General features: G+C 39.8%; 1 protein-coding gene across 3 annotated transcripts; it reads left to right on the top strand.

The window, feature by feature from the left end:
• Positions 1–2,976: 2,976 nt before the first annotated feature.
• On the top strand, positions 2,977–11,589 carry dnajc4 (DnaJ (Hsp40) homolog, subfamily C, member 4). 3 transcript variants are annotated; one of them, XM_004545596.4, is made up of 8 exons: positions 2,977–3,128; positions 3,590–3,654; positions 5,377–5,500; positions 5,637–5,727; positions 6,081–6,262; positions 7,635–7,802; positions 8,210–8,296; positions 8,384–11,589. In XM_004545596.4, the coding sequence occupies exons 1-8, from the start codon at positions 3,100–3,102 to the stop codon at positions 8,478–8,480; spliced, it is 843 nt and encodes a 280-aa protein (XP_004545653.2). In that variant the 5' UTR covers positions 2,977–3,099; the 3' UTR covers positions 8,481–11,589. The 3 variants fall into 3 exon arrangements, with proteins under 3 accessions (XP_004545653.2, XP_076730968.1, XP_076730965.1); XM_076874850.1 differs by lacking the exon at positions 3,590–3,654 and having other exon boundaries at positions 3,056–3,128; XM_076874853.1 differs by lacking the exons at positions 3,590–3,654; positions 5,637–5,727 and having other exon boundaries at positions 3,052–3,128.
• Positions 11,590–11,796: the final 207 nt, after the last annotated feature.

Below are 11,796 nucleotides of genomic sequence, written 5' to 3'. Positions count from 1 at the left end.
GGCCTATGACATGCATGATTGAACAAGAATTCTGATTTTGAGGTATTTCACTGAAGGAAATCTGCTGACACCATTTAGACTCTTTAAAAAGAGTTGCTAGCAGGCTTCTGGCTGCTTGCAAATGTCAATGAATTGAAGTTATTGCTGCTGACTGAAGGTTCTGTAAACTACTCAATCATAGAATGATACGATATTGAACTAAAACAAATGCCTGAACCCTAAATTATGGATATCCTATTGTGGTGATCTAAAACGTAACACTAAATGTGATTAAAACACTAAAACTCTGGACTCCGGGGCTGAACGACCGCGAGGATCACCAGCCCGAGGAAAACACAAAATACACATGACTCCGTGAGAAAGACAATTCATTCTTGAATGAAGACGTGGATCAGACACATTTAAAATGTAGCCAATTGTGTTTATTATTCAATTATTAAGGAAATAGAAAAGGTGGGGGAATAGAAAAGGAGGAGAGGGGTGGGGGGTAAAGAAGAGGGTAAAGGAAAGGGATAGAAAGGAGGAAAGAGATAGAGGTGAGAGAACCCCAACAATGCCCTCTGAGCAAGCACTGGATGCGACAGTGGATAGGAAAAACTCCCTTTAAAGGAAGAAACCTATGACAGAACCAGGCTCTAGAGGGGGCAGTCAACTGTCGGGACTGGTTGGGGGGTGAGGGTGAAAGAGAGAGAGGGGGGGGAGTTACAGGGAAATAGGGGAGGTGTCAGGAGAGGTGAAAATTACGATGCAACGGTGGAGGAGGAAGACGGGGTGACATCAGTAGAAGAAAAAGTGGAAAAAGTAGAAAAAGCAGGAGTGCTCTTCCTCCAGAAGAAGCGGAAGCGTTTTTTCTTCTTTTCCATGATCTTTTCCACCAGCACTTTCTTCTCTAGGACGAGGGTTCTTAACTCATCAATTGTTTGTGTATTTTCCTTCTCAAGTTTCCTGCATGTTGTCTCCACTTCTTCTAATTTGGCTTGTTTTTCTTCCAGCCTTTCTTTCAGTTCTTTACATTTGGCCTCCTGCATAAGCTTTGCCTCGTGCATCTCTGTATAACTCTGTTGTAATTTGTTGTGTGTGTCTTGTAGCTGCTGACTTCTCTCGAGTTCTTGAAGTGTACACTGCAGGTCTGTGTTAGTTTTCTCTAGTTGCTGCTTTAACATCTGCACCTCAGTGTTTTTGCACTTCAAGTTGTTGGAAAGTTTCTCCAGTTCTGTGTTTTTTCTCAGCATGTCACTGAGCTTACTCTGCATCTCTGAGCATTGTCTTTGCACTTTTTTCTTTTCCCCCTCCAGCTCAGTTGTTTTGGAGTTCAGTTTGTTATAACGGTCTTGCAGCTGTTGGTTTTTCCTCTCAAAGTCCTGGAGAATTTGTTTTTCTTCTTTCTGCTTTATTTTCCGTTGTTCTTTGTCTTGAAGCAGCTCTTGATATTTGTGCAGCGTTTCATCAAGCTTTACCTGCTGCGCTCTGTATTTTTCCTGCATGCCTCTCTGGTTTATGTCCAGTTTTTCTTTCTCTTCAAGGATTTCTTTATTTTTTTGTAGAGCTTCATCAAGCATTACTTGCAAACCTTGGTTGTGTTTCTTGATGTTCTGAAGCTCACAATCCAGATCTTTCTGTTTCGTGTCATGCTGTTCTTTGTCTTGTAGGAAATCCTTATTTCTTTGCACTGTTTTATCAAGCTTTATTTTCAGCGCGGTGTACTTTTCCTCTACGCCTTCAAGCTTGGAGTCCATTTCTTTCTGTTTAATTTCTAGTTGCTTTTTTTCTTGAAGCAACTCTTTATTTTTGTTCAGTGTTTTATCAAGCTTTGCCTGAAGCCCTTTGTACTTTTCCTCCATGCCTTGCAGTTTGCGCTGCTTTATGTCCATTTGTTCTTTTTCTTGGAGGAGTTCTTGATTTTTTTGCAGAGCTTCATCAAGCTTTATTTGCAAGGCTTCCTTGTGTTTCTCGCTGTCCTGAAGCTTGCAATCCGTATCTTCCTTTTTCATGGTCTGTTGCGCTTTCTTTCGAAGAAACTCAACCCTTCCTTTCAGCACTTTTTGATTTATCTCAGCGCCTTGGAGTTTTATGACCAGTTGTTTCTTCTCTTGGAGGAGTTCTTGATTTTTTTGCAGAGCTTGATCAAGCTTTACTTGCAGCTCCTGAATCTTTTTTTCCCTCTCTTTCTCGTTTTTCTTCTGTTGGAGGATTTCTTCTGTTGGCTTTTCTTGTACTTTATTAAGCTCTGCTTGGAGCTCAAAGATCCTTCCCCGCATGTCTAGGAGTTCCATTTCTTTCTCCTTTTGAATATCTTCCTTATCAAGAAGCTGTCTGAACAGTCTATCTACTTCATCGGTCCTTCTCTCACAGTGCTCTCTCAGTAAGATAATCTCCGTTCGTTGTTTAAAAAAACTTTCCCAGATGTAATTGGTGTACTCTGGCTGGGGCGGGTGTCGCGTATTGTGATTGTTCATGAGATTTTCCTCATGCATTTCTTCCAAGCACATCTTCTGCAGTTGAGTATCGTCTTCTCGATTGCAAAGAGGAGCGCTGGGCTTTACGTTTTCTCTTTTTTTCTGTTTTCTTGGAGACATGTTGGAATCTGTTAACAGTGACTCTGAAAAGGATCCAAAAAAAGGCTTCTCTGGCGAACGTTTGAATGCTGCACACATAAATGCTGCGAATAACGGACTAAAAGTTCTTGCGTCTCACCCCTATTTATAGGTTTTAGGATCAAAGGATCAAAGGATCACAGTGGTGGTAAGATTCTAAATGTGTGTGACATCACGATTCTGTAAGCCAATGAGGTTGTCACATGACATTTGTGGGAGGGCATTCTTTACTTGGACAAATTATCAATAAGCTTTCAATATCAGTAACAATGGTGACAGTATAATTGTTTATTGTGCTGAACAATAAACAATTCTATTGACAATTATATGTGTCCAGTATTCAATATTTAAATTATTCTTTTTTGATGTTTTACTTTTTATTTATCAGTGTTCATCACTCAACTACTCTTTAATCCCGAAAATGGTGGTGTTTTTATTTTGAAGGCCCGCGCTCTTATTTTGTAGACTTTTGATCTAACTGACGTTGGCTCTATGCGCCGAGCTTATGCGATGTTATGAAACTGCCCTCCGCTGGTATGTCACCTCTCCTCCTTTAGTCAGCTCTGCTTCTACAACACTCCTTATTTGAAAATGTGTTTGACTTTTATTTTACGTATTTATTAAAACGCCTCTAGTTATACAGTTTTTAACAAGCTGTCGATGACGTAGTTCAACAGTTTAGAGCTAACGCCGGTACACCCGGCTAGCATTAGCACTTCTCTGATAGCAGAACAAAGTGTTCCAGCTGAATCTCATGATGTGGTTAGTCGGCTTTTCTGCTTCACTGATGTGAACATTACACGTAATAACTGATGTGCAAAGCCAGCTGTCATTGTAGCAGTTGAATGTAGTTAACGTGAGTGGGTCAAAGTGAAACACAGGTCGTGTTGTGACCTTTCAGCTGATTGTGAAAGGTGTCAAATTGCCCCCTGTTTTAGTTGTTTAATCCCTTTGAAAACATGTCATTCACCTCATCCCTTTGTTTTGGTCCTCAGTCACGTGTCCACAGATAAGGGAACAGATGCTGACGTCGACATTTTCAATGGGAAGACAGTGAAAGGTAAAATCAGAGAAAACAGGCAGTTTGCAGCTAAGTTGTAGTTGACTAAAACTAAACCAAGTACCCAAGCTAGTGACTGACTAGTACCACACATTACCTACTAAAGAAAAAATAACTAACGTGCAGGCTAATAAAAACTAAACTAAGATATTTTGCCTGTTGATAGGACCCATGTGAGGTGTTTCAGGCAATTATTTAGAACACCTCCTGGGCACATCCCTTTGGAGGCACACCCAACTGGAAAGAGACCCCAGGGTAAACCTACATCCTGCTAGAGAGATTATATATTTCATCTGTCTGGGAATGGTTTGGGATCTCCCAGGAGGAACTGGGTTTATCTGGAGAGAATTAAGTTTGGAGTACTAGAGTACTCCAGATAAGCAGGAATATTGTTTGGATAAATATTTTTCAACAGTAAAATAATAATAATAATAATAATAAAAATTCTATAGTAGTGAAAAAACAGGAGCTTTTCTGTCATTTAATTTTTTACCTATTCATTACTTTAGTGCAGTATGAAGGGCTGTGGGGGGAGGTCTTTGTCAGTAGAATCAGCTGTAAAACTAAAAGAAAAATACTGTTAGTCCAAAATGTATGTCTTCCTTCAGATTTTCCTAAGACTTCATGTGAGCTGTTTTGAAGGTTTCCTGGGCTGATTTATGGTTATGTGGTTGTTTGGTCAAGGCCAATAGTTTCCTTAATTAATATCATGGGCAGTTAGCAAAGACATAAGTCTGCAGCTGTTTCTGTTTTCCAACCTTGGTTTTAGGCTTAACATTTATTTCATAGAGACATTCGACATGTGCTCAGCATAATAAGATAAGATAAGATAACCTTTATTAGTCCCACACGTGGGAAATTTGTTTTGTCACAGCAGGAAGTGGACAGTGCAAAAGTTATGAAGCAAAAATTAGAATACAATAAGAATAAATACAGTACACAACTGTACAGAATAGAATAAAATAAAATACTATATACAGTGGAATCAACTCAATCCTGTTGTTTGCCCAGCGATCTGGTGAGATAAGTGAGCGTAAGCATCTTTACCAGTAACTAAAATAAGTCTCTGACGATCTCATACGAAAGGAGTCTAAAAATTGAAGGTGAGGCAATGTTTTTGTTAAACTTAACAAAAATAAATAGATCTATATATATATATATATATGTATTAAAAAGTATGATGATGATTGTGAAGAATGAATATGAATAAAAATGTTGACGATAATAAAAAGTAGAGTTTTCTCTGGGGAACAATACAGTACAATACAATTTCAAATTTGCTTCCGGTGCTGGGCTACATAATGACTCAAATCTACTTCTCCTTGTTTGTTTTCCTTCTAGTATCACTAGTATCAATGTTTTATTACTAATATATCATATCAGTAATAGCTTCAGAGGCAGTTCCAGGTCAAGATTTATAATAATAAAAAATTGATTCTGTTGCTTCCTGGAAACTGCTGTAGATACACATAACGGTGATATTCTGGATTTGTTTCAGTTATTTATTCACTTTTAATTAATAAAATGCTGATTTTTGATGTTACTTTTACACAACTGTTAAAACGTTGTCCCTTAGAAGCTTCTTCCCAGCATTATTTCCTTTTGATAATTAGACATTTATAACTTTAACATATTTAAATTCAGTATCTGGAGCCCGCCCACTTAGTACTTAGTGCCTTGGCTTTGGGTCTTTGCATTGTTTCATCTGTCCTCTCTGCTCAGGTCCTTGTGTGGAACCGCCAAAAATTTCCATCATGCTGTTGGAGGCTCAGCTACGTCTGTGCCAGAGTTGTTTTTGGTGTTGCAAGAGTGGACTGCGGCTGTTCTCCCAAAGCTATACGCAAAGGTAGACAAAGTGAATGTGTGCCTTTAGGTTTTAGGCAGAGTTGCTGAGAACACCTTGATGATTGTGTTTGTGTACTCTGTGTTTAAACAGGTCTGAGTGCCTGCTTGGTTTTGAGTTCTTTGCTTTCTCACCGCAGAAAAGCTGCGACCTACTACGACCTCCTGGGAGTCAAATCTGATGCCACGTTAGAAGAGATCAAAAATGCGTTTTTTGACAAATCCAAAAAGGTATCATTCCCATTTGGATTTAAATAAAACATGTGGCCACACGAGGGCAGCCTTGCACAGCACATTTTGTGCTTGCTAACTGTTCCCACAGTGGGCTTCCTCACTGTTTGTTTTCAAGCTATGGCTCCCAGTTTAAATAAGGATGGGTATGTGTGTTTACTTTGTGGCTTTGGCCTCATTAAAGGGTGAGAAAGAAGCTTGGTTCAAAGTGCAAAACAAAAATCTATTTGTCATAAAAAGTAAGAACATTTTTCGGTTGTTAATGGTTGCATATTTGACCTGCACCAGATCTTTTCTTTTTTCATGCTTCATGAGGAGAATTTGCTGCTGACTCTGTCCCCTTTATTGTGCAGCTACATCCAGACAGCGACCCGTCAAACCCGGCACTGCACAGCCAGTTTGTGCAGCTGAACGAGGCCTACAGGGTGCTGAGCAAAGATCTGAGTAGGAAGGAGTACGACTTCAAAATACGACAGCCGTATGGTGGTGCTCAAGTCTTCAGATCTGCCTCCACTGACCCCAGCTACAGAGGCAGGTGAGGATTCACCCACATCCATTAGTGTGTTACTGCTTATGAACTTTACATTAACAGTGTGTCATCTTTAAAAGCAGCAAATTTCACACAGGAACCCCAGTGTTTGGGGCTTCGTTGTTTCTAACATGTATAACAGTAAAACAGGAGATTGTCAGCATCAGATGTGTTCAATTAATTCTCTTTCATGGGCTCAACAGGATGTCACACAGACTATACTGAGGAGCATGCAGGGTAAAGACTGTTTAATGTCAGATACAGCTGATACCGTCATTGATGTTCTCATGTACAGCTCTGATGGGCAATGTCTGAAAAGGTTGAAGTGCACATCTGAAAAATTCACCTTTTTTTATATAATGTCAGGCCAGAGCAGCGGTCATCTTAAAGCACCAAGGGACAGATTTAGAAAAGAAACACAGAATTTGTGACTGACGCTGTTGCATATCTATTTCTGGGAGTTCCTTTCTCAAGGCACAAAAAATGGGGACGACAATGTTTAAATCATATACGCCAACTGATTCACAACTTTTGCAACATGGAATTTACTTTCAATTGCCCCGATATTTAATGCCATAAAAAAGCATGTCTTACAACTACACTTGTGTCACACTTGAATTACAGACATTTCTATCCACAGTCCCACAGTTTCGGGGGACTGAGGCCTTTTCTCCTGTTATTCAGGGACTAAATAAGCACATAAAAGATCTGCAGTGTTGAGATTATGTTTAGTACCTGGTCACTGGAATTCTCTTTATGAGGTCCAAGGAGACCGTGATGTAAAAAATAAACTTGTGTTGCTAGTTAAACGAAATAAACAGCTCTGCAAGAAAGGAAAAACTTTAGCAGTGGCCAAATCAACAATCTGTTACATTTATGAAACGAATGAGTCCACTGACCACAGAAGACAAATAAATTGCAGAATTATTTCCATGGTTGAGAAATCATCTTCACAGCATCCAGTATTTTAGACAATGAACTTTGTGTTGTATTCAAGAATTTGAACTTGAGATTGAGCTCATAAACTCATTAGGAAATTGTTTACTGAGGTCAGCGAGTGAGAGATCAGTAGGGTCATTTGCTCATAAACGTCTATACATCTGGACTTTTTGAAGCTAGAGGAATCCCCTCCTGGTGGACATAAAAAAATAAATCTGCTTTGGATTTACTTTGCAGTCCTGGAGCTTCTGGAAGCTCCATCCTTTATATACAGACTATGACTATCACTTGTCATTTTCATTTAATGTTTCTTGAAGTTCAGACACGATTTGTGTAACTGCAAATCAAATGAGCAACCTTAGTTATTACAACAAGTGCTTATTACATTGACTAGTGACATCAGAAACAACGCTCAATCTTCTCATGCCTTTCCTATCAGCATGGATGCCTATGAGAACATCCGTTACTGGGAGCAGGTTCATCACCCTCACACTCCAGAGATGATGGCCGAGGAGAAGCAGAAGAGGAGGAAGAGGAACTTCCGCCTGGTGGCGTATTGTGTCGTCGCTATGATGCTCAGCATAGGAGCCCATGCCGTCCTCTTCAAGTAAAAACCCCACACACGATACCGACTGAGCATTCAGCATTTTGTATTTAAATTTAAACTGTAAATATTAGAAAGAAGTGTGCATTTGGTAAACTTCCTCTTGCTCACATCATGTCCTTCGTTGTCCACACTGTGTCCTTTTATTTGCTGCTCATTCACATCCAGATGAATGAGGAATGTTGCGGACGTGTCTCAGTGCCATGTGTGTTGGCACAACCTCCCAACTCGCGGCCTTGAGTTTGCTTTCACACACTGACGTGGTGCCACATGTGTTTGTTGAGATTCACTTCTTTGTGATGTGAGCAGCTCCTCTAACAGCTGTACAAACCCATAAATAAAGAGCGCTGCTGAGTTCTTAGGTTAAGCTCTCTAAAAGGGAATTGTCTACCTCCCTCTGATGCTTTCAGGAAACTGGAAGAAGTTCACACTAACTTCATGGATGAGAAAGACCGAATCATCATAGAAATTTACAATGAAGCCAAAGAGAGGGCGAGGTGTGTGCACTGAGCTTCAGATTCCTTTTTCCCCCTGCTTCTCTCTGATGTTGTTGTTCTGATGCTGTTTCATTTGCGGTTTTTCAGGGTCAATGGTTTTAAGAAGCAAACGGAAATCCTGCGTCAGAAGCACGCGGAGTTTAAGGAGAAATACAAACGCACCGACGTTGGAGACGACAAGTAGCAGATCCTTCAGCTGTGCTCGGTGATGCCAGCAGGCGGACCAAGCTGGCTGTTGTGTTTTAAGATTATTTATTTTCTGACCTTTTTAAACGTGTTTCCACGCCTCTTTCTGCCCTCAGATGTGATCCTGAAATCTGCAGGGAGTGGGTGTGGTTTAGGGGGAGGGTTCCTCTGGTCATAGATGTTGACCAGGATAAGCTTTTATATTTTATGGGGCTCGTTTGTTCCCAAACCTGTTCACGGTTTGTCCACAGGAGCCATAATGAGCTCTATCAAACTGCCCCTAATGGAGTCTCAGGAACACGCTGTTTGCTGTTTATTGTTCTCAGCCTCATTTCTGTTACAGCTGTGCAGCATCTGGAACTCACATGTGACGGTGAATAATACAACATGACAGCTGATCAAGTTGTGAAGAGAGAGACTCTTATTTGCAGCAATGTTTCATGTTGTTTTAAAAGAAAATGTCTTTCAGCACTCAAGTGTGGACGCTGCTGTTTAAATTGGTTCACACCTGATATATATTCACAAGTGTTTGATTTTTGGACTTTCTGCACTTCCTGCCAACAAATATCGATTTGTTTGACACAGAAAATCTGGAGAAAAAAGTGCCACTGAGTAAGTTATTTATTGCAAACTGTTGTAATATTATGGAGAAATGCATTTAAAGGAAAGATCACACACACAAAGTGAGCCAACATTTACCATTTTGGCCTCTTAGTCTTTATATATTATATTGTTTTATGTTTTTGCTGCCTTGTTGAGTCCCTCTTGGGACATCTGAGAGAAAGCTTTAAAAGATCTCATTAACCATCCTTTGCTTGATTTCACTTTACTTCTACATGCTTCTTGTTATTTAATGTCTTGCTTATTACCATTTCTTCCCATAGTGTCATTTGTTTCCTGTTACCTTTTAACGAGCAGCAGAGAAGAATCGGTAATGATTCAAATAGATAATTATCTCAGATCTTTGTTTTCCATCACGTCGGTGAAAGTGAATCATACATTTTTAACTTTGAAGACAGCAACGCAGTTATGTTTATTTGCATGTTTGCTTTTACAAACAAGAAAATTTCCAGTGATCATCCAGGAAAGGCGACACCCATTATGAAGTCAAGGCTTGGATTCTTTCCTTCTTTCTTTCTTTTTATTTTGGAAGGAATTGTGTGGGTGTGTAAAACCCTGCATCTACAGCGTGAAGTTTGTTTTTTAAGAAAGGATATCGCCCCTTTTCCCTCTCTGTTTTCTTGTCACCAGCGGCCCCTGCCCTGAGACGTCAGCAGGAGATAACATACTGTGTCCCCGCATAGCTCTCAGACACCCTCACCCTCATGTGGCGTGTGAGTACCCTGTCATAACCCAAACACGCCATAATGACTGAGATCCTCGTGTCAGCATGCCTTCACACACACACTGATAGGAGATGAGGCTCAAGAGTTTTCCTGCTAGAGAAGAAAACAGCTCTGGATGCAGTTTTAATTGACTTTTATCTTTAGTTTAATGAGCTGCAAAGAGAAACTGTGTAGAATCATGCTCTGAAATAAAAGCGTGACATGCTCTTTGGAGATTATTTTTTATTGATTAGTTGGATGGGAGGGGCTGAAATCCTTAATTTCCCTCCTTGGGCATTAAAAAGATCATAAAACTGCTCCCAAACCACAATGATCCACCTTCGGGAATCAAAATTGTTTTTATGATTTTAATTATCAGTAAACTCTACTACTGTGCAAAAGTCACTAGCAGCTTTTTTTTTTAATATATATATATTTTGCTTCCAAGCAGGTAGTTTCTTTCTGAAGGTCTTTCAAACTTTGTCTTTGACTGATTTTTCAATGATTTTCAGTTCAGTCTTTGTGCCTGACTTTTTTCAGAGAAACATTTTGTTTTTTGTTAAGATTCATAACACTGACCTATGAGTCAAGCATAAAGCACCTAACTTGAGGGATGAATCACTGTTGTGTGTACATGTAAGAGACAACGACAAAGAAAAGTATTTTGCACCGACATCGTGATTCCCAAAAAGCTATTAACTCAAAATATGGCAAATCTTGTCATGTTGTGCAGTATGTCCTTAAACAATCTGGGAAAGCTGCAAAAGTGAAGGACTAAAGAAGTTGATCCCTCTGCTGTTCACTGAAAGCTCATCAGAAATGTTCTCGGTGAAAGTGTATCTGTCGGGAAACTATTCTTAAGGAAAGGAAACGGTGATAAATGTTGAGGTATGAGAAATTACACAGAACTGGCCAGAAAATCAGGGGAAACAAGTCTGAAGAAGAGATGAATAAATAATTTGAAATTTCTGTTTTAACCCAATCATTGTCAGGATGTGTGGAGGAAGTCAGGAGAGAGGTACAGCAGTGATGGCCTACAGCCATCTTGTGAAACACGGTGGAGGCTCTGTCATGGTTCAGGGCCCCATTTCAGTCAGTGGTGTTTGGGATGTTGTCAAAATTAATGGAATTATGAATAGAGAACAGCATTGTCCAATGTTGACCCATGATGCAATACCAACTGGAAGGGATCTGATTGGCAGCTGCTTCATTTTTCAGCATGAAATAATTCCAAACCCACTGCCAGTGCAGTGAAAGCACACCTGGATAGAAAAACAGTAACTGGAACACTAACAGTGATGGAGCGGCCTCTCCAGAGCCCAGACCTCAACATTATTGAAGCAGTGTGGGATCATCTTAACAGAGAACAGAGCAACAGACAGCCAACGGTTCAAAGCAGAGCACTGAATGTCCTTCAATAAGTCTGGAGAACCGTTCCTGAAGATGACTTCATGAAATGTTGCCTTCAGGTTAAGGCTGCATAAAGGTGGTCAAACCAAATATTGACTTTCAAGCTTGTTAGAATTATACAAACTCTGTTTTTGTCTTATATACTGTATTTCCATGTATGTTTGTAGATGTTTCCATAAATCACTGCACCTTTTTACCATTTCCTCAAAAAAATATAAATATATGAAGTGTTGCCCAAGACCTTTCCACAGTTTATCAGTTATACTTGACACTTTGTTTTGGGCTCTTTTTATTTGAAAAATGCCCCTTGTCATTTTCTTCTCACAGTGGATGGACAGCAAATATGTAAATAATAAAGTGAATAATGGCTGACTTTGATTTACCTGCTTTACTGTCAAGACACAGTGGAACATTTGAAGAGAACAGAACAAATCATTCGTCAGCGTTATTAGTAACACCTAAGCTGCATTCCTACCGCGACGTGTCAGTCTGTGTTTACAAGCAGGGTCACTGTGCATTACAGCCTTTGGTCATGTTGGCTTGTTGAGAAATTCCTTGTAAATAACTTCTATGATTAAA

Source organism: Maylandia zebra, linkage group LG2, assembly GCF_041146795.1.
Source record: "Maylandia zebra isolate NMK-2024a linkage group LG2, Mzebra_GT3a, whole genome shotgun sequence".
NCBI lineage: Eukaryota > Metazoa > Chordata > Actinopteri > Cichliformes > Cichlidae > Maylandia > Maylandia zebra.
Note: the sequence above shows the minus strand (reverse complement) of the source record. Positions and strands in the feature narration are given on the sequence as shown.